The sequence below is a fragment of the Malaclemys terrapin genome, chromosome 20 (genome assembly GCF_027887155.1).
Source record: "Malaclemys terrapin pileata isolate rMalTer1 chromosome 20, rMalTer1.hap1, whole genome shotgun sequence".
Taxonomy (NCBI): domain Eukaryota; kingdom Metazoa; phylum Chordata; order Testudines; family Emydidae; genus Malaclemys; species Malaclemys terrapin.
This window is the reverse complement of record NC_071524.1, coordinates 43,275-65,912: the sequence shown is the minus strand read 5'-3', so window position 1 is coordinate 65,912 and position 22,638 is coordinate 43,275. Positions and strand designations below refer to the sequence as shown.

The window sequence follows — 22,638 nt, the reverse complement described above, 5'->3', positions numbered from 1 at the left end:
CTCTGCAATCTCCAGCCCAAATCTACCACGCTCAGAACAAAGCCAGATCCCTGAAACACCCAGCAAACCACATCCCACCCCCCCATCACCTCACAGCCCCATCCGGGGACCGCTGGGAAAGGGGGAATCTCAGGAGGCGTCAAGAGGTGCCCAGGCTGCCCTGAGCTTTTCCAACAGGCCCATCTAGCCTCCCTGGAGCAGCAGCTCTGACCAGAGGAGGGCTCTTACCACACACACACAGTGCCCCCCACGGTGTGACCCTCTCCCATGGAGCGGGGCAGAGGTTCCTTCCTGACCTGGCTGGACCAAGCGCCCACCCTGGAGCATGAGGGTGGAGGGACCTGGCCAACCTCCTTCACAGGTAGCATCCCTGCAGATGCTGTTCTCAGCGAAGTGGCGTGAGACAGAGACAGGACAGAGGGGTGGGGGTCTGTGGGGTGGTTTCTGGCCCCTGTGAGGTGGGGAGGGAGGGAGGGAGGGATACAGTTAGATCCTAAGTCCGTGAACAGGGGAAGTGTGTCCGGAGCTGGTGCTCACTTTCTGTTTCTGTTACTGCCAGTGAAACTCAGCATAAACCTGATTCCCCGGCAGCGACCCTGTAATATATCCCGGCTCTGGGAGGGGACTGGGGTCTAGTGGTTAGAGCAGGAAGGCCCTACCACTCTCACGAGAGCAATCCCATCTCCCCTAGGTGCGACACACACTCCCGACGCAGGGAGAGGGGGGGCTGGGGGCTAGCCGGGGGGGCTGGTTTGTGGTTCAGTGTTTATTACAAATCTGGAGATTAACAGGATGCAAAATCACATAAAAGCTGCCTCAATGTGTCCCCTCCCCCTCCCGGTGCTGAGCTCCTCCCAGCCCCCCAAATGTCTGTTCCACAGACACCTCCAGCAACAAAGGGAAACAGCCGCACATCCTCATAAGTGTCCCCCGTCCGCCCGCAGACTCTGACCCCCAACCCTGACCCACATGGGCCCCAGCAGCCCCCTCACATCGAACCCCCACCCCTTTACCTGGCACACGCAGTGATTTGGGGTGGGGCTGCTGGGAGGGGGGTTTCCTTATGGGATCGCCAGCTGGGATTGCAGAGTCCAGCGAAGGGCAACGAAAATGATTAGGGGGCTGGGGCACATGACTTACGAGGAGAGGCTGAGGGAACTGGGATTGTTTAGTCTGCAGAAGAGAAGAGTGAGGGGGGATTTGATAGCAGCTTTCAACTACCTGAAGGGGGGTTCCAAAGAGGATGGAGCTCGGCTGTTCTCAGTGGTGGCAGATGACAGAACGAGGAGCAATGGTCTCAAGTTGCAGTGGGGGAGGTCTAGGTTGGATATTAGGAAACACTATGTCCCTAGGAGGGTGGTGAAGCACTGGAATGGGTTCCCTAGGGAGGTGGTGGAATCTCCATCCGTAAAGGTTAATTTAAAAAATCCAGTTCCTATTTTAAAAATAATCTATTTTTAATCCATCTGCCTCGGGACTGAAAAGGCCCAGCTTGACAGAGCCCTGGCTGGGATGATTTAGTTGGGGGTTGGTCCTGCTTTGAGCAGGGGGTTGGACTAGAACCTCCTGAGGTCTCTTCCAACCCTGATATTCTATGATTCTAGGATTGCAGGCAGGGCCGGTGCAAGGATATTTTGCGCCCTAGGCAAAACTTCCACCTTGTGCCCCCCCTCCCGTAACACCGGTTCAGACCAGATTCCCCCCTCCCTGCCCCCTGAACTCCCCTGGACGGTGCACAGCCCCCTCGCGAGCCCTCTCCACCACACCCTGGCGGCCCCCGCCCCGAGTCCACTCACTGGCTTTGCCGGGCTTGGGCCACTACAGCAGCGCAGCAGGGAGGAGCTGCCTTCTGGGGGCTCCTGCAGCAGATGCATGTGGGCAGAGGCCCCCGTGCACCCCCCCGGCTCCCCCCTCGCCGCACTCGGGCTCTGTGGCTCCCGGGAGTGTGAGCCGCCGCTGTCCTTCCCGGAGCAGGCTCAGGGCCCCGCGCCCCAGCGGCGGCTCACATGCCCAGGAGCTGCAGAGCCCGAGCGCGGCGACGGGGGAGCCGGGGGGGTGCAAGGGGGCCTCTGCCCGCATGCATCTGCTGCAGTCTGCAGGGGCCCCCCGGGGGGGTGCCAGGCCACAGCCTGGGCAGGAGGGGCGGGGGGGCGCGGCTGCTCTCTGCTAGCGGCACCACCGCCTTTGCAGGGATCCTGACCCCCTGCGCCGCGCCGGCTCCTCCATAGCTGGGGCTCGCCACCCCCGCAAGCCCTATGCAGTATAATTAAACTGGTGCCCTATGCCCGACTGCAACCTAAGCTTGCATCCGGCGGGGGCGGAGGGACAAGGCAGAAAGAATAACAAGAGGCCCGGCCCGCCTCACGGTGGCGGAGAGTCACAGTTCCCTGCAGAGATCCCTGTGCCCTCTCCCTCACGCAGAATGGACACGCAGAAGGTACCTGATTAAAAGCACTAAACTTGGGAATGAAAAATGTCAGTCACAGGTTTTTTGATGTGCCCTGAAGTTTGTCAGACATTGATTTGCAAAAACTTTGCAGTAAGGGCGAGTCAGCTGTCCTGCTGAATCCAACATTAAATATTCCGGAATCCATGATGCAGCTCTTCTCTGCTTTACATGTTCTTAATCAGTATTTCTAGTCTGATTTTATATTTTAAATGTACTCTTAAACCTTCATAAAGTCATCATCCCAGATTACTACATCTTTAACTCACTGAAACAGGCATTATTTTAAATGAATCAGTCACAGGGGTTTAGTGTGTTCACAACAATGTTCATTGCGTTTAGAAAAAGGGAACACTCATTTACTGTGTGTGATCTCCAGAACAATACACATGTTTATGACATTTCACCAACTTTAAAAAATATGTTTCCAAAGATTTTAGGCCTAACAAAAGATTTGATATCTTACTAAGGTACTGATTTTGCTTAAAATTAGTTCATCAGATATAGGGTTACCATACGTCCGGACTTTCCCGGACATGTCCGGCTTTTTGGTCCCCAAATCCCCGTCCGGGGGGAACTGCCAAAAAGCCGGACATGTCCGGGGAAATACGGAGGCTAGGATCTCCGAATTTGTGTGTGTGGGTCTCCCGCTGTGACATCATCTCGGTGCAACACTCGTTTCCTGCCCAGGGCATGTTGGGGGCTGTAGTCCGGCTGGGCCTCACACTCCAGGGGGAGCCAGGAGAGGGGAGCGGCCGAGAACTACAACTCCCAGTGGCCCCTGCGACGCGACCAGCCTGCCCCTGTGAGGCAGCAAGCCATCAGGGGAGGGGGGTGCGGGCCCCTGTCCTTTGGGTGGGGGATGTCTCTGAGTGCCGTCGGCAGCCATCGCAGGGCTGCGGGGTGCCCCCGGGGGGGTTGTGGACGCCAGTGCATTGCGGGGAGCCGGCACTGTCCGGATTTGCGTCCCCCTGGGGCTGGAGCTGCGCCCCCGGCCCCGGGCACCAGTCACGGGGCAAGCTGGAGGGGCCGGGGTGGCTGGCGAGCCTGGGGCATGAGAGGAGCCGCTAGTCGGGTTGAGCTGCCTGGAGGATGTTGTTGGGGTGTGTCTGCGGGGCAGGATCCTGCCCTTCCCCTCCCCGTGTCTCCGTTTACTTTCCTGAATGTAACTGGTGAAAATCAATCGGGCTGCTGCGTGCCCTGTGAGTCCTGTCCGTAAACCATGACCCAGGGGAAACTTTACCCAGGTCTTGCACCTCCATATCTTGTGAGGCGAGGCAAAGGTCAGGCTCCTAGCCACGCACCCCACTCGTGATACACAGCCATAAAAATACTTTATGCTTGTAGAGCTCCTGCAGTGTGAGCATCACAAAGCGGCAAGTGGAAAATCATAAATAGGTGGAAACAGTTCGAGTGTAAGGCCTTGGTGGTGCAGGAAAATTCTCTCATTTTAACAGTACCAGTATAATGAAAGTGGGACAACTTCCTGGCATGGACTTGGGATCAAAGTGCTTGTACCAGTATAGAATTACATCCACACTTGGGGTTGTACTGGGATAACTAAATCGGTTTAAAAAAAACTATACCCCTAACCAAAATAGTTACCCTGGCACAAAATCTGTGTGTAGAGCAGGTCTTAGTGACTTGCCCAGGGTCACCGAATGAGACAGTGGTATAGTCAGAAATGCAGTGCCAGAAGTCCTGTACGCTAACAGCTGTCCTTTATTTTTAGCAAAATAGCTACTATTTTTTTCCATTCTGTCCATCCAAAAATCTGCAATTCAGTGTATTTCAACTATATTAAGGCTCTCCAAATTTGGGGGGGGGGGGTCGCCTGCTGTGACATCATCTCGGTGCAAGTTGTTAGTTTTGCTGCAGCCACTCGCACTCGGGGTCCCCCGAGCGTCTTTTGGCGGAGCGCTACCGGCTTCACAGTTTGCAAGTTACTGTACCAAATAACTAAACCAGAGAACTGTATTTAAGCGGTGAATGTGCTTTGACACAAATACTAAATAGAACCATGGTTACTACCTGGTCCTAGCAGAATCCCTTCTCCTTGACCATCATGATGCTATTCCTACCTCACCATTATTCCTAATCATCAATATTAATTTTCACTGCATTCGCCATGGTTTAGATTTATTTTCTTGTTTAGAATAAGGTCCCAATCTTAACTGCTTATTTGTAGCATTACCACCATCATCATCATTACTATTTGCATTACCATGGATTCTTAAATAAAAACATCTCCTATAGATAACCATGTCTCCCTCACTAGCCGCTTGTTTTGCTCACAGACTTTTCTCTGTTTCACCCTCACTTTGTAGGTTTTACAAACGTTTTACAGTTTATGAAGCACTTAGCAACCCCCAACCAAGAACAGAGCGGGAGGGAGAAGGGGGAATGCGGGGGGCTCAGAGGAGGGGGCAGAGTTGGGGTGGGGACTTTGGGGAAGGGGTTGGAATGGGGGTGGGGAGGGGGTGGAGGCAGGGATGGGGAAGAGGCGGAGTTGGGGCGGGGCCAGAGCCCCCGTGGAGTGTCCTCTTTTTTCAGTGTTGAAATATGGTAACCCTATCAGATAGTCAGAAGTAAAGAAAGGGAAACTCTGGCCTTGGCTACACTTGGCAATTCACAGTGCTGCCGTGGCAGCGCTGTGAAGCCGAGTGTAGTCGCGCCGCCAGGGCTGAGAGAGCTCTCTCGCGGCGCTGTAAGTACTCCACCTCTCCGAGGGGAGTAGCTCGCAGAGACGCTGATTACACTGGTGCTTTACAGCGCTGCACTCGCTGCGCTCAGGGGGGTGTTTTTTCACACCCCTGAGCGCAGCAAGTGCTGTGCTGTGAATTGCCAGTGTAGCCAAGGCCTCTATGTCCAGCTATCTGGAAGCAAAGGGCTGTTGCTTCCTTCAATGGGGGGGAGGGGGAGGGGGGAAGGGGGTGAAGGGGGAAATGGATGGACAGAAAGGACAGGAAGCCTTTGGAACTAAGTTTTTTTTACTGTAGTAATTAAAACGTGCATTTTAGATAAGGGTGATCTTTTGAAGAATGTATTTAAAAACCCATATGTCTGAACATCCCAGCATTTAAGGCTAAAGATTATTGTGCATCTAAAAATCTGTGCAAGGATTTTTTAGAGATGTGATTTTATAATCTTCACCAACTCACTAATGAAATATTTTTAAAGCAAATTTTAAACTAAGGTCCTGTAGACTGACATGTTCTGAGTAAATCATGTTTTCACCTCTCTTAGCCAGAAGGCCGAGAATATTAGTCATGCACAACTGTTTTGTCAGTACATTCAGAAACTGACAGCAGATACCTGGGGGTTGGCAAATGCCTGTTAAATGTCTTCCTTGCCCCTTGAATGGCTCTTGAACAGTTTCAGGATTGTGCTAATAGGTCTGGCAGGCTGGAGACTGTTTCTCTTTTAACTACTAGATCCCCTTCCCAGGAAGACTCGGAGCCGGCAGGAAGGGTCAGAATAGGGACAGGAAAACCAGTGGGGTGGACACTAAGACCCAGTGGTGCCCCAAATTTTCAGGTGCCCTACCCAGTTGCCTATGCCTGAGGACGGCCCCAGGCGCCCCCAACCACTTGCAGCCCTAGGCCACTGCCTAGTTCACCTAGTGGTTGCACCCGCCCTGATTGCAGGGGTGTGTGTGTTGGGGTGTTGGTAGATTCACACACACACCCCAGTGACTCTCTCCACTCCCACCCCCAGAACCCCCGACCAATCTAACCCCCCCGTTCCCTGTCCCTTGCCTGCCCCAACCTCTCTCTACACCCCCTTCTCCTGACAGCCTCCTCCGAACCCCCGACCAATCTAACCCCCCCGTTCCCTGTCCCTTGCCTGCCCCAACCTCTCTCTACACCCCCTTCTCCTGACAGCCCCACCAGAACCCCCGACCAATCTAACCTCCCCGTTCCCTGTCCCTTGCCTGCCCCAACCGCTCTCTACACCCCCTTCCTCAAAAAGTGGAGAACCAGTGTTGACAGGGCCAATTCAGTCAGGGTGGATGTGGTCCACTCCCAGTAATTGATGAGGAGGTGTCAATACCAAGAGAGGGAAAATTGCTTTTGTAGTGAGCCAGCCACTCCCAGTCCCTATTCAAGCCCAAATTGATGGTGTTAAATTTGCAAATGAATTGTAGCTTTGCAGTTTCTCTTTGAAGTCTGGTTTTGAAGTTTTTTTGTGGCAGGATGGCTATTTTTAAATCTGTAAAAAGCGACAGAGTCCTGTGGCACCTTATAGACCAGGGGTCGGCAACCGTTCAGAAGCGGTGCGCCGAGTCTTCATGTATTCACTCTAATTTAAGGTTTCGCGTGCCAGTCATACATTTTAACATTTTTAGGTCTCTTTCTATAAGCCTATAATATAGAACTAAACTATTGTTGTATGTAAAGTAAATAAAGTTTTTTAAATGTTTAAGAAGCTTCATTTAAAATTAAATTAAAATGCAGAGCCCCCCAGACCGGTGGCCAGGACCCAGGCAGTGTGAGTGCCACTGAAAATCAGCTCGTGTGCCGCGTTTGGCACACGTGCCATAGGTTGCCTACCCCTGTTATAGACTAACAGAAGTATTTGTGACCCACCAAAGCTTATGCTCCAATACTTCTGTTAGCCTATAAGGTGCCACAGGACTCTGCCGCTTTTTATAGATCCAGACTAACACGGCTACCCCCTGATACTTTTAAATCTGTGACTGAATGTCCAGGGAGATTGGTTTCAGAGTAGCAGCCGTGTTAGTCTGTATCCGCAAAAAGAACAGGAGTCCTTGTGGCACCTTAGAGACTAACACATTTATTTGAGCATAAGCTTTCATGGGCTACAGCCCACTTCATCGGGTGCATAGAATGGAACATATACAATTAGCCTTTTATTGTTGGTAGGGCAACTCCCACCTTTTCATGTTCTTTGTATGTATATATATCTTCTTACACCTTGGTAGATGTGCAGGTGAATGAGCCCCGGATGGCGCGGCTCACCTGGTTGAGTCCTATGATGGTGTCACTAGAGTAGACATGGGGACAGAGTAGGCAACGGGGTTTGTTACAGGGATTGTTTCCTGGGTTTGTGTTTCTGTGGTGTGGTGTGTAGTTGCTGGTGCAGTTGCTGGGACTGGGAGTGGCTGGCTCACTACTAGAATGCGCAGAAATCACCTGTCCTGCATAATTTTGTTTTTCCCCCCTCAGAAAATACATTCTGCTCCAGAAGTGCTGCAGTCCCACCTTTTGCCCACGAGAGGCCGCTCTGGTGCTAGAGCTGCCAGCAGCATAAACATAGCCGCTGTTCTGGCCCCACAGCGGCCCCTGGTGGGCAAAAGGCGGAACTGCAGCACTTCTGGGGCAGAATGTATTTTCTGTGGGGAAAGAAATTCTCTGCCTGCCCCGTGCTGCAGAATTCCCCCAGGAGCAGAAGTTTATCACAGCACCTGCCGCAGAGCCAGGTTAGGGCAGAGTGGGGCACCCAGGGCTGCTGGGGGGTCACAGACTGGGGCTCAGGAGCTAGTGGGGTGACAGCGTTGAGTCTGGGGAGGGGGGAGGAGGCTGCAGGGACACATGGGGACGGGGGTTGCAGGGAAAGGGGCTGATGTCCCTGACTGAATGGGGGAGGCTTGAGGTCATCCAGGGTCTGCATGGGGGAGGCTTCCCAGCCCCCTAACAATTCCCCACTCCAAAAAAAAAACCTCCTGCCCACACCCAACACCTTCCAGGTTCACTCCCAGGTTCCTTCCCGCTCCCGCAGCTCCTCCGTTACCCCTGACTCTCCCAAGCCTTTGCGCTGCTTCTGACAGGTGCAGGAAATACAGTTCTGTCGTGTGAGTTAAATGAATTACTCAAAGTTGTGTGTTAATACACCTAGTGAGGAAACTATTTGTCAAAAAAAATTACCAGAATCTTTTTTTTTTTTGGTCTGTATTGTTACAGACAGACACACTCACAGACAGATATTTTGAAATATTGTGTGCAGAATATTTAATATTTTGGCACAGAATTCCCCTAGGAGAAGGAATCCACAGGAAACCTGTGATCTGGGTTCTCATCTCAGTCCTCCGGGGTCAATCCGGAGTCACTCCTGAGTGCTATGGGGACAGGGCCGGGTTCTGATCTCAGTTCCCCTGGGGTCAATCCGGAGTCACTCCTGAGCGCTATGGGGGCAGGGCCGGGTTCTGATCTCAGTTCCCCTTGGGAGGGGGGTCAATCTAGAGTCGCTCTTGACTGCAACGGGTGCAGCGCCGAGTTCTGGTCTCAGTCCCCCATGGTCAATACAAGGAGGTTGAATTGACTTTTGAGGGGAAAGTTCAGGGGTCAGCTCCTCTTGTTCCCCCTCCCCCCTTCACCATCCTTAACACTAAAGTTTCCCCAGGCCCACAGATAATCAATTCCAGACACCCCGCTCTGCCTGGCAGCTAGCAGCCTGGAAAAGAGATGGCTCGTTAGGGGCCAGATCCCAGAGCGACTGGATCCTACAGCCTGGGATCAGACACATGCCCTGGTCTCATCCCTCCCCCCTCCCCACCCATGGGCACACGCCCTGGTCTCAGGTTCCCCCCATGGGCACACACCCTGGCTGTCTCTGATACTCACCGAGGAAGAGGACGGTGAGAGCAGATGCCATGACGGGGGCAGCGAGGGGCCCCTCAGCACTGCCACCAACGCCCTGGAGCCCAACTCCACTGACCCCCACATAAGGAACTCAGCTGGTGGCTCCAACTACAGGAAGTTGATGATGTGTCATCTCTTCCTGTGTCCATCACACCTTGTCTCTAATCTGCTGGCGAAATCTAGGGCAGGCAAAACAAGCAGAGGTCTCTGCAAAACCCAGGAAACCCTGGCCAAGTGCCATGCAGCTCACAGCTTGTCTGTGTCTCTGTGGAATGGGAGGACGGGTCTCAATGTACCCTGCAGCCTGGAGGAAGGTGCACCAGGCTGGAAACCAGGAGACCACAGGGTCTGGTCTTCGATCTTCGACTGACCACTATTTCCATGCAGATTCCCCCAGCCCTGCTTTATTGCATTCTGGCTTCAAACATGGCTGGCAACCGATAAAGGTAAAATTAATACGTGATCCCAAAATTAAAGGATGGCATTGTAATGCATGTGCACAAGGGGGCAGAGTTAAGGGTGTTTGGGAAACCTTAACTGTGGTTCTGGAGGGTTTGACTCTGCAGCCTTCCTGCTCAGCCTGCAAACCTGCCCAGGTTTGACAGGAACTGTGGCACTGTGTGAGGAGCGGGGGCACTGGGGAACGCCTGGGTTTGCTGCTTCTTGCGCTATAATTGAGTGTTGATCGCCTGGTTCTAAGGGTCTTTTCTCAGCATGTGAACTAAATCAATGAGGTTCAAAAGAAAATCTGAGAAAGAGAAATTCCATCTTGTGCCCCCAGTGGGTCTGTGGCGGGTTGCTCCCCCTGCCTCTGGGGTGCCACGTGATGTACTGGGGTACCACTGAGCCCACCGGTTCCACCAGCCTGGGCTCCCTCACACTGGCCTTCTCAGCCAGGCCCTCAAGCCTTCCCTAGCACACACACAGGTAGGGACACAGCCAGCTACAGAAAGACACAGACACTGAAACCAGCTCAGCGTGGGAAGCCTTCAGCTCTCAAGTGCACCCCCCCTCTGGAGTGTAAACCCAAACTGTATTGTCTTGTGCTGCACAGAGAACCGTACAGTGGGAGCGCATGAAATCCGCTCCCTCCCGCAATGGGAGGAAGATCTGCACAGCTTTTTGCCCCCCAATTAAGAATTCCACAAACTGGTTTTAGAAAAACAAAAACAAGTTTATTAGCTACAAAAGACAGATTTCAAGTGATGATAAGGGATCACCAACAGATCAAAGCAGATCACCCAGCAAATAAAACCACAACGCAATATGAGCTTAGATACTAAAGAAACTGGTTACACGCAGGAATTTCTCCCCCTAAATGTTGTTTTAAGCAGATCGCAGAGCTTCTTGATGGCAAACTGTTCTTGCCTGCAGCTTAAAATTCCAGGTATTCCTGTCACAGGGCCAGACACCTTTCCCAGCCTGGCTCAGACCTTCTCTGCCCCCCCCCCCCACCCCACCATTTGTCTTTGATAGATGTTCTCAGCAGTCATCCTGGGTGGGGATTCAGTGAAGAATGAACCCTGATTATCTCACTTCCCAGCCTTCAATAGGTTTAACATATGGTGGGAACCCTTTGTTTTCCAGTGTGGTTCCACCTCCCACTTCAGTGGAAAAATACCGATATTCCATCATGGAGTCCAGTACCAGGTGAATTAATCACATGACCCTGCAGGGTCAAAGCAGCCTTGAGTCAGAGTTTGTTTGTAGCATCCCAGAAAATTTCTGAGGAAGGCGGGAGATTAGCATCTTCAAAGACCTATTGTTCTCCCTAATGGTCCATTGACTGGTCCCCAGCTAGCCAGCCAGGCTGGTTGCATTCTGTCTGGTGGGCGTTCCCCAGGGGCAAACACTTTTGCAGTACAGATGTATAGTCAATATTCCTAACTTTAGATACAAAAATGGTCCATGCATACAAACAGGATAATCGTAGTCAGTAAATCATCACTTTTCCAATGATGACTCACAAGACCCATCTTGCATAAAGCACCATCTTAGTTATGCTGTAATCATATTATAACAATATTTCTATGAAGAATACAGGGTGTAGTGTCACAGGGTCGCCAGCCGGGAGAGGCCCAGGGACCTTCTAATGCCCCGCAGAGACCCTGCCCCCAAGCTGGAGGAGACACTGTCAGTAGTTATGTGGCCAGGCCTCTAGAGAGGGACGTGACACAGGCTTTGTTTAAAGAAGAACAGGAGTACTTGTGGCACCTTAGAGACTAACAAATTTATTAGAGCATAAGCTTTCGTGGACTACAGCCCACTTCTTCGGATGCTATATGCATCCGAAGAAGTGGGCTGTAGTCCACGAAAGCTTATGCTCTAATAAATTTGTTAGTCTCTAAGGTGCCACAAGTACTCCTGTTCTTCTTTTTGCGGATACAGACTAACACGGCTGTTACTCTGAGGCTTTGTTTATACGCCATTGGCTAGCGGCAGTACGAAGCTGGGGACCAGGAAGGTTTGATTCTGTTCCGGGCTCTGGCAGGGGAGTGGGGTCTAGTGGTTAGAGGAGGGGGCTGGGAGCCAGGACTCCTCATGTAACTGCTAAGCACTGAGCCCCTTCTGTTTGCAGGCCTAGGTTGGCAGGGCTCCTGCTGGCAGGCACCGCCCGCGCGCAGCTCCCGTGCCAGGGTTTCCTTCACGGGCACCAACGTGCACTCTGCTGGAGCCGGTGACAAAACAAACAGCCCATTCTCCCCGTGACCCGCCGGGCTGTGCAGACACCGGCCAGGCCGCAGCCGGCGCTGAGATCCGGGAGAATGGGAATCCCGGCCTGATGTGCCACGGGACAGGCACCTTCCTGTGTAAATACGGGGTGTCGCTAGTGACACAGGGCAACACAACCTCACCCCCCGGCCCCTCCCCCATTCTGCCTCCCCAGCCCGTGTCCCATCATCCCCGCGGCCCCTCCCGTGTTCTTCCCCCCCGGCACCTCTGGCCTGTCCCCCCCTCACTGCCCCACCACTAGCCATGGCCGTCATCTCCCATTGCTCCCCAAGGGAAGGCACAACCCGGCTGCCCTCAGTTAACATGGCCGCCCCCGCAGCCCTCACAGGGGAGCCATACTGCCCCCTGGTTAACATGGCCGACACCTCAGCCTGGGGTGGGGGAATAATCCTGCCCCCTTGGACTTCTTAATGGGGCAGGAAGAGGGGGAGGGGTGAATGTGGGGTTGGGGGACATTATGGGGCAGGGAATGTGGGGCAGGGGAGCTGTGGAGGGGAGACTGAGGACTCAGAGACAGAAAAGAAAATGGGCGACCCTGGGGCGGAGGGGGCTGGAGCTGAGGGGAGGAGTGAGGGGGGCAGTGAGAGGGGAGGCTGCTGGGGGTAGAAGTGGCAGCCCAGGGGGCACTCGGGAGTGCTGGCTCCCCCCTCTGATGCCCCCCAACAATCCTGCCCCCCGGTTCTAACCTGGGGGGAACCTGTCTGCCCTCAAACGCCTGTCCCCCCTCCCGATACCCCCAACCTACTTCCCTCAAACTCCCGGCTCCCCCCAGCCGGCTCCCCCCACACACCCACCATGCGGGGGCCCAGAAGCGCTGGCAGTTAAATCACTCTGCGCCCTGTTGTGTTCATAGAGATGCAGTAAAGGGCCGGAGGTGCGAACATGCCCCAGCCCCTGCCCCACGCTGAACAGGGTTAAACAGGAGCTGGGGGTGGGGTCCAGAGCCCGCAGCCTGCTCAGCCCCACGGCAAACCCCCCATTGACCCCTGGGACCGGCTGTTACAGACACAGCAGAGCAGGAACCAGGGGAGCCGTGGCAGCGCCGTGTGAAACGAAGGGTTTGTTCCAGCCCCGGCCCCGTTCGCTGGAGCGAGTCTCTAGCCGGAAAATCCCCCGGGTTTGGGCGTCTCCCCGCTGGCCCCGGAGACGCTAGTGACTGTCCTGGGGGGGCAGAGGAGCCAGCGGAGCGCCCCTAAAAGTGGTGGTGGGTGGCACAGCCCCTCCCTGACAGGATTTATCCACCAATGAGGCCTCGTTTCCAACACCCCAATTTTGGGTCACGGATTTCTGCTCCCCCACTTCTCCCGTGTCCCAGGCGGGCCCCAGCCCAGCCCGTCGGTTCTGTCTGGCGGCCACTCGGGTTGGACTAATCCCGTCTTTCTGTCTCACCAACTTTCCCCCCAATGTTCATTCGTCCGGGTTCTCATGACGCTGCCTGAACTTCTCATTCACCTTCGTCGGCTGAACCCCCCACTAGGGGACATTTGGAGGCTCCAATATCACAGCCGCCCACTGGGGTGGGGAGATTTGGGGGCAGGGGAGAAGGAAGCTCTGGGGGTTTGTACAATAGAAATACAGGGTGGGGTGAGGCCTAGGGAGAAAGCGGGGAGAGAAAAGGGGCTGGGGGACTCGCTGCAGAGAGAGGAGGGGGACAGACACCTGGGGGGCAGTAAGTGTCATTATTCCAGCCCCAGGGTCAGACGCAGCCTCCCCGCTCCCCACTGAAAGCCCCAGGCAAAGACCGGACCGGCTGGGGCAGCGAATGGGACCCCGACACTCACCAGGGGCTGCTCCGTGGGGAGTCCGACGCGCCCAGCGCTGGGGGAGCTCCTCTAGCTGGTGCCACAGTGACTGGAGACCGTGGGGCCAGAAGTCCGGGGTTCAATCCTGGGCTGCAGCAGTTGGGTCGGGAGCAGTCTGGGGGCAGGATTCTCCAAGGCAGGGGTGTTTGGGGCTGGGGGATTTGTGCTGCCGTCTCAGTCCCCCACGAGGAAGTGGCTCTCCTCCATACGGCCAGATCCAGGCTCCTGGGGGTGCAGAGAAACAGCAGGTTAGAGGGGCCCGTGTCGCCCTGCACCCAGGCCCTGGGGGGAGCAAGGGGCACAGAAGGGGGGGTCATCTCACCTAGGTGCTCCCCTCGGGCGGCTGTAATAGGCATCAGCCAGGATCAGCCCCAGGACGAGCAGGATCACAGCGCTCAGCACCAGGCGGGTGATGTTGGTGCGGGTGAAATCTGGGCGCCCCAGGGGGGCTGCTGCTAGGGGAAGGGGAGAGTCACTCGGGGGGCTCGGACGGGGAAACCAGCAGCTGGCGCTGCCCCGGGAGTGGAGCCCCCAACACCCACCATGCGGCAGATCTGGTCCAGCCCCCCTCTGGCCGTCTCCCAGGCACTGCGGCTCTGGGGCCTCCCTGGGGCTGGACCCCTCAGGGGAGGCTGCGTCCTGCTGTTCTGGGGGCTGAGCCTCAGTTTCCCCGGAGAACAGGGCACCTGGGCAGTTGAACTGCCCCCTGAGCCACCCGGCCCCCCTGTAGTGCCCCCGTCCACCCCCACAGGTGCCTCTGCCCCGGCCTGTCTGCTGTGCAGTGAGCCCATCCCCGGGGTATCTCGGCTCCTGCTAAACACAGCCAGGCAGTGTGCGGGGGGGGAGGCTGGGACGTCACCTGCTGCCCCCCATGTCCCAGTGGTGCCCAGGGCCCAGCCAGATGCAGCAGAACATCTATTGGGGGGGGGTCGGGGATCCCCTGAGATCCCAGTGGGGGAAGGGCAAGGAGAGGGAATTCTGGGTAATGGTCACCCCTATTGCCAGGGGGACATCATGGGGCCTAGGGAAGGGGATTATAGCCCCAGCCCCCCTGTGCCCAGGAGGGCCCAGCACACCAGATCCTGCCCTGCCCCTGGGATCCCCCATAGCTTCCCGGCAAAGACCTGCAGGGTAGGAGGCTTTGGGGGAGCTGGGGGGCTGGCAGTGGGGGAGGGGCAGTGGGGATTGTCTTTCCATCCCCCCATTTCAATGAGCCCCTCCCTGTGGTATCTGGGCCCCACCCAACCAGATTCACTGCCCCCATCCCAGCCCCTGGGCACCGCAAGCCTGTTTCCAGGGCTGGTTCGATGGTGATTCCCCTTAGCCCCGGTACCTGGCCCCGCGCTGCCCGGGCGGGTGGGAGCCCGCACCACTCCTGGCTGGGTCGGGTCGGTTCCCCCTGCGGGAATAGAACCAGTGTCCGTCGGGACAGGGGGAAGGGATGGAACAGCGACTCAGTGATCCCCCCCGACTCAGCATCAATCGTCACTGTCAGTCCCGGGACAGGGGAGGGGGATTTTAGTGGCTGGGGAGTGGGGACCCCCCCATCCCCTCAGTGTATCAAACCAGGAGGCGCAAATTCCGACAGCCCAGACTCACTCTGAGCTCACCAGTGGGGGTTGGGAACCACACGGGATTCGTCATTTTGGGTCCAGTTTTCATGTAGACAAGGTCTTAGTCCATCTTTGTATCCATCACCAGATGTGCTCCCATCTGTCCACCGCCTACGTTCCCAAGGACTCACATTCCCACGGACTCGAGGCCACCCCCACCCCTCCATGGAGCTCTCCATCATCCTCTATATAGAAGGACTGAACCCATCAGTTCTGTCTGCAGGGACCATCCCTCTCCAAATGGCCCCGTGGGCGTCTGAGCGGGGAGCCCTGTTCCCTGGGGGATGAATTGTTCCATTTCTCCCACTCACCTTCTCCGACCAGCTCCGTCGGGGGCGGATCCGTCTGCTGGGGCCCAGCTGGGTCAGTTCACTTGGTGGGATTAAAATGAGCATCTGCTGGGATGGGGGAGGGAGGGAACCGAGAACCCAGGCCGGCGGGGGGAAGCCGCTGAAAAGGTGACACTGCTCAGCCCACGACCTAGCGTTTCTTTTGGCTTTGATTGTCCGGCCTGGTGGGGAGTGAATTCAGCGCCGGGGCCGGTGCTGACTGGGCAGCCCCTGGACCCCAACTCCATTGTGCGTCCCCGGACCAGGGAAGACCAGGGCAGCATCCCCTGGGAAAGGCCCCTGTTCTGCAGCTCCCCATGGGGCAGGGATCCCCCCTCCCTCAGCCCCGAACCTCCAGCAGCAGCTGCTCCTCCCTTGCTGTTGAACCCCCCCAGTGATTCTGTCCCTACCCCCACCTAGGCATCCCCTCTGCTGGGCCCAGGGCTCAGGGCAGAGCCTGGCTCTGAGCGCCCCATTGGTGCAGAGACCCCCTGATCAGTGGCATGAACAGGAATAAAAATGTAGCTGCTTTTGGAGGGGCACTTTGTGTGCTCCCCGCAGGGCTCTGCTCCCCGGAGGAGTTCTGTGCTCCAGACCCACTGATTCGAGGGGCCTGCGCCTGCTTCCTCCCTTGCACATGCCGCTGCCCTGAGGGTCCAGCTGGGTGTGGGGCTGGGAGTGGGGATACTGAGCCGGGCCACTCACCTGCTACCACCAGCTCCACAGGGTCACTGGGATACGACCAGATGAACGGGTACAATTTGTGGTGATAATAACAGCTGTAGCTCCCTGCGTCTCTCCGGCTCACGTTGCTGATGGGAAACTCAGCCAGGTCCCCAGCCGGCTCCGCGTCCTGCAGCGCGTTAGGGTTTCCATCTTTGTACAGAAGGAACCTCACGTTCTGGTACCAACCCTGACACCGGACGGTCACAGCTCCCCCCAGGGCGACCCCCCCACTGGGGCGCAGGGAGATGGAGGGTTTGGAGTAGGTGGTCTCTGCAGTGAGAAGGAGACAGGCCGTGAGACAGACCCCAGCACAGTCACTGCGCCCCGTCCTCGCCGCACGGTCCCAGAGACGGGGCCCCTGGGAGAAAACCCAGCCAGAGGAACCTCTCCGAGATCCCAGAGATTGCTGGGAGCTATGCCCGGAACTGCCTAAAATCCAGAGCACCCCTCCGCACCGTCTAGCTACTTAATGGGGCCCCACAGCCTGGGAGCCAGGACTCCTGGGTTCTATCCCTGGCTCTGGGAGGGGAGTAGGGTCTAGTGGTTAGATCAGGAGGGGGCTCGGAGTCAGAGGTGCTGGGTGCTGCACAGACACGGTGAGAAAAAGCCCCCGCCCTAGAGCCAAGTCCTGATGATCTAACCAGACACAAGGTGCAGGAGGGATGATTATCCCCCATTCGTACAAGGGGAAATGGAGGCACAGGCAGGTTCAGTGACACCCCAAGGAATGTCCCACCTGCCCAGAGACCCCCATGATGGTCTGGCTGGGTGTGGGGCTGGGAGCGGGGATGCCGAGTCGGGCCCCTCACCTACTACAATGATCTGCATGATGTCACTGGGATCCGACCAGTCGGGTGGCTCTGATCTGGAGCGAGATTGGCACGTGTAGACACCTCCGTGTTCCCGTCTGGCACTGGGGATGGTGAATTCACCCCCATCCCCATCAGCATCCAGCTCCCGGATTTGGATTCCACCTTTATACAGAAATAACCTCCTGACCTCGCACCGACACTGACAGCGGATGATGACGGCTCCCCCCAGGGTGATCACCCCGCTGGGGCTGATGGAGATGGAGGGTCTGGGTGCAGGGAGCTCTGCGTTCACACACAAACAGGAGTGAGATGGGGAGACACAAACCCCTCCCTGTGTGTCTGTAACCTGCCCTTAGCGCCCAGCCTCAGGGACAGCGCCAGGGGTAACAGACACCTCACTGCACCCACAGGGAACTGCATCTACTAATGTGATATATGCCATCATGTGCCGGCAGTGCCCCTCTGCCATGTACATTGGCCAAACCAGACAGTCTCTACACAAAAGAATAAATGGACACAAATCTGACATCAGGAATCATAATACTCAAAAACCAGTGGGAGAACACTTTAACCTGTCTGGTCATTCAATGACAGACCTGCGGGTGGCTATCTTACAACAGAAAAACTTCAAAAACAGACTCCAACGAGAGACTGCTGAGCTGGAATTGATATGCAAACTAGACACAATCAACTCCGGATTGAATAAGGACTGGGAATGGCTGAGCCATTACAAACATTGACTCTATCTCCCCTTGTAAGTACTCTCACACTTCTTATCAACCTGTCTGTACTGGGCTAGCTTGATTATCACTTCAAAAGTTTTTTTTCTCTTAATTAATTGGCCTCTCAGAGTTGGTAAGACAACTCCCACCTGTTCATGCTCTCTGTATGTGTGTATATATATCTCCTCAATATATGTTCCATTCTATATGCATCCGAAGAAGTGGGCTGTAGCCCACGAAAGCTTATGCTCTAATAAATTTGTTAGTCTCTAAGGTGCCACAAATACTCCTGTTCTTTTTGCGGATACAGACTAACACGGCTGCTACTCTGAAACCCTACAGGGAACCTGTGGGCCAGGTTCTGATCTCAGCCCCCCAGGGTCAATCCGGAGTCATCCCTGACTGCACTGGGGGCAGGGCTGGGTTCTGATCTCAGCCCACCAGGAGGTGACCATGTTTCCCTATGCTGAATACGGGACACCTGGTAAAATTACTCGTATTCAAGTGAGTTCAATCAATCAGAACTACGCAGTACAAACCTTCAAATTAACATCAAGTTGACTGAGCCCCTGTTAAAAAGAAATTCTGCGTAGCTGGATTATTTGTATTTACTTTATCTTTAAAGCTTTAGCGTTCACATGGGGAGGGGTGACACACACACACACACACACACACACACACACACACCTATCCCCCCCTACAGGAAGAAGTTACACACAGACACACACACAAACACACACACTCCCGTATCCCTCTCTCACATGGGGCTGGTGACTGACCAACCCGAACCTCCCTGCCCAGCGCTCTCCATCCTCCATGCCTGGCTGGGCCCCTGGGGACGGACCCGCCTCTCCTGATACCTGTTGCCGTGTCTTCCCGAGGCAACATGTGAGGGCGGTGAGACACAGGGTCATATGCCCCCCCACCCACCGCCCCCAGATTTCTGCCAGGGTTCACACCAGAATGTTGCCAGCAGCAGCCTCTCCGCACTGTGTGGGAGGGGAGAGACGGGAGCTGCTTCCAGCCACCGGGGAGGAGCGGGGCAGGAGGGAGAAGGGCTGACCTGGCCCCTGTCTTTGCAGAGCTCATCTCTCCCCCTCTCCCCCAGGGATGGAAGCAGCTTATCCCTTCCTGCCCGCACAGTGTGGAAAGGCAGCAAACACCCCCAGGCTGCTGCTGGCCACCCACATAACCCAGCCGCCTCCTGTCCCCCGGCTACCGCGCGGGCAGGAAGGGGTTAAGCCCTAAGGCTGCATTGTGCACCAGAGCCCAGGGAACTGACTGAAGGAGCCTCAGGGACCCCGGCCAGAGAGGTGGCTCAGCAGGGGAAGGTGCCCAGGGGGCGGAGCAGCCCTGCACTCCCTGGGGTCAGGACCCCAGAATGAGGGGGTGGGGGGTGAAGAGGGTGCTAAGCCCATGCCCAGGGGGCTCCTGTGGTTCAGGGTGGGAACAGGCTGGAAATCACTTTTCCCCTCCCCGTCCTGAACACGAAAGTTTCCCCTGCCCCACAGATACTCACGTCCCAACACCCCGCTCTGCCCGGCCAGCCAGCAGCCTGGAAAGGAGACGGCTCATTAGGGACCAGATCCCACAGTGACTCAATATTACACCCTGGGCTCTGATCCCACCTGCCCACCCCATGGGCACATGCCCTGGTCTAGGGTTCCCCCTTGCCCGCATGGACACATGCCCTGGGATCAGATCTCCCCCATGGGCACACGCCCTGGCTTTATTTGATACTCACCGAGGAAGAGGACAGTGTGAGCAGATGCCATGATGGGGGCAGAGAGGGGTCCCTCAGCGCTGCCACCAATGCCCCGAAGCCCAACTCCACTGACCCCCAAATAAGGAACTCAGCTGGTGGCTCCAGCTACAGGAAGTTGATGATGTGTCGTCTTTTCCTGTGCCCATCACACCTTGTCTCTAATCTGCTGGCGAAATCTAGGGCAGGCAAAACAAGCACAGGCCCCTGCAAAACCCAGGAAACCCTGGGCCCATCAGCCTGGCCAAGCATCCTGCAGCTCCCAGCTTGTCTATGTCTCTGTGGGCAGGGGGGAGAGGTCACTCTCAGTGCACCCTGCAGGATTTGGGAAGGTGCATTGGGCTGGGAGCCAGGAGACCACAGGGTCTTGTCTTCAATCTTCCACTGACCACTACAGTAGAACCTCAGAGTTACGAACTGACCAACCAACCACACCCCTCATTTGGAACTGGAAGTGAGCGATCAGACGGCAGCAGAGATCACTTACAACAAGCAAATACAGAACAGTTCTGTGTTAAACATAAACTGCTAAAAAAATAAAGGCAAAGTTTAAAAAGAAAGATTTGACAAGGGAAGGAAACTGTTTCTGTGCTTGTTTCATTTAAATTAAGATGGTTAAAGCAGCATTTTTCTTCGGCATAGTAAAGTTTCAAAGCTGTACTAAGTCCATGTTCAGTTGTATGAAGTCAATGTTCACGTGTAAACTCTTGAACGACCAGCAATAACCTTTTGTTCAGAGCAGCGAATATTTCAGAGTTACGAACAACCTCCAATCCCGAGGTATTTGTAACTCTCGAGTTCTCCTGTATTTCCATAAAGATTTACAAACAGACTCCCCCTCCCCCGCCACACCCCCCACCCGCTTTGTTGCATTCTGAGTTCAAAGCTGGCTGGTGACCCATGTAGGTAAAATTAATACGTGTTCATGCAATTAAAGGGGGCAGAGTTGAGGAAAACTTAACTGTGGTATTTCCTGGTGCTGGAGGGTTTGACTCTGCAGCCTTCCCTCTCAGCCTGCCAACCTGCCCACCTGCGATATGAGCCGTGGCACCATGTGAGGAGCAGCGCGATGGGGGACGCCTGGGTTTGCTGCCCCTTGTGCAATAGCTGAGTGGTGATGACGGGTTTACACTGTAACGCCTGGTTCTAAGGGGCTTTTCTCAGCGTGTGAATTAAATCAACCAGGTTCAAAAGAAAATTGAAGAAAGAGAATTTCATCCCAGGCCCCCAATGGGTCACCAGCTGGGAGAGACCCAGGGACCTTCTAATGCCCCCCGGAGACCCTGCCCCCGAGCTGGAGGAGACACTGTCAGTGGTTATGTGGCCAGGCCCCCAGAGAGGGACGTGACACAGGCTTTGTTTATACGCCATTGGCTAGCGGCAGGAGGAAGCTGGGGGTCAGGAAGGTTTGACTCTGTTCCGGGCTCTGGCAGGGGAGTGGGGACTAGCGGTTAGAGCCAGGGGGTGGAGGTGGGGCCAGGACTCCTGGTGTCATCGTCACGGTATCACCCCTCTGGTGCTCGCAGACAGCGCTGGGCCGGGCCTGCATTAAAGGTACATCAGCTGCCCGGCCGAAGGGTCCCAATGAGCCTCCTTCAATCAGCCCCCTCGTCCCGACCCCCCTGCTCACCAGCCCCACCGGGAGCCTTCGCCTCCAGAGCAGGAGGGAGATGAGCAGCAGATTCATTGTGAAGCAGGGTCATTCCCCCACCCCCTGACCCCCCACCCCTGCCTGACTCCCCAGCCCCCAGCCTGTCCCCCCCTCACAGCCCCCCACTAGCCATGGCCGCCATCTCCCATTGCTTTCCAAGGGAAAGAAGCCCCTGGCTGCCCTCAGGTAACATGGCCACCCCCTCGCCCCCCTGCAGCCTAAGATGGCCGACGCCTCAGCCCTGGAGATGGGGAACAATCCTGCCCCCTCCAGACTGCCTAGAGGGGCAGAGGGAGGAGGAGGGGTGAATGTGGGGTTGGGCCCATAAGCACCGACTCGGTGGGTGCTCCAGGGCTGGAGCACTCACAGGGAAAAATTGGTGGGTGCTCTGCACCCACTGGCAGCCAAGCTCCCCGCCCTGCCCCTGCTCATCTCACCTACACCTCCGCCTCCTCCCCTGCTGGGTGAAGGTCTCCAGGTCTCTGGGCCTAGAGAGGGGAGGGGGGAAATCGAGGAGAACAGATGCCCTGGGTGCCGGCCCCGAGGGAAGGGGCCCCAAGGAGGGTGGAGAAGGACCCTGATGGGGAGGAAGCAGCCCAGGTTTGGGATGGGACAAAGGTTGGCTGATAGTTGTAGGTCCCTGAGCTGGACCCTGGAGTAGCAGACGAGCTGGGCTTCCCCTGCCAGCCAAGGGGGCAATGGCACAGAGCGGGCAGCGGAGCAGGAGGCTGCCTGGGGCTGTCGTCCGGTGGGACTTTGATACCCTGGATGGGGAGGTGTGACGACTTGGGGAGGTTGTGTGGGTTTTTTCCGTGTTTTCCAGCGGGTTGCATGTGGAGGAGGTGGGACTCAGTGTCCCTGGGGGTTACTGGTTTAACGAGGTGAGGGGAGAGGGAGTTTGTTGGTACAGAGGACCGGAGAGGGAACTTGGGACCCAAGCCAATGGCCTCGAGGATGGAGACCCCAGCGACTGGTGACCTGGTGACCGGGAGGCCCAGCTCAAGAGTCACAGCCAGTTCTGGCCAGTGGGAGGATAATGGGCTGTGAAGAGAGGACCCCAGTGACCTGACCAGCCGGTTCCAGCCAGAGGACAGAAGAGGGGAGAGGAGGCCCAGGTGACCCTGTTTCCCTGAAGAGAAGACAATGGACAGAGGCGGGGCCTGGGGGCCAGTGATCTCAGATGCCGAGCCGGGAAGCAGGGGGGCTCGGGGCTGGAGAGAGGGGGCAGGCAGAGTCCACCTGGATGCAGGGGAGACTTGGATGTGCTGAGGGAGACCAGGACTGAGGCCCTGAGAGTTTCCTGTGCTGTGTTCAACGCTCAATAAACCCTCCTGTTTTACGCTGGCTGAGAGTCACTCTGCGCTAGAGAACAGGGTTGCATCAACCCCTTTGGGGGGTGGAGGCCCCGGGGGTCCAGAGCGAGTGGACTCCCTGAGGGGG

The 22,638-nt window shown here is 56.1% G+C and overlaps 1 protein-coding gene across 1 annotated transcript in view; it reads right to left on the bottom strand.

The window, feature by feature from the left end:
- The window catches only part of LOC128826653 (immunoglobulin superfamily member 1-like), a 44,278-nt gene that overhangs the window by 10,845 nt on the left and 10,795 nt on the right, over nucleotides 1-22,638 (bottom strand). Inside the window, exons 3-4 of the mRNA XM_054010060.1 lie at nucleotides 17,061-17,345; nucleotides 16,231-16,521 (exon numbers count right to left, since the gene is read on the bottom strand). Of these exons, the coding sequence (XP_053866035.1) occupies nucleotides 16,231-16,521; nucleotides 17,061-17,345 (576 nt within the window). The remainder of the gene's footprint in view (nucleotides 1-16,230; nucleotides 16,522-17,060; nucleotides 17,346-22,638) is intronic.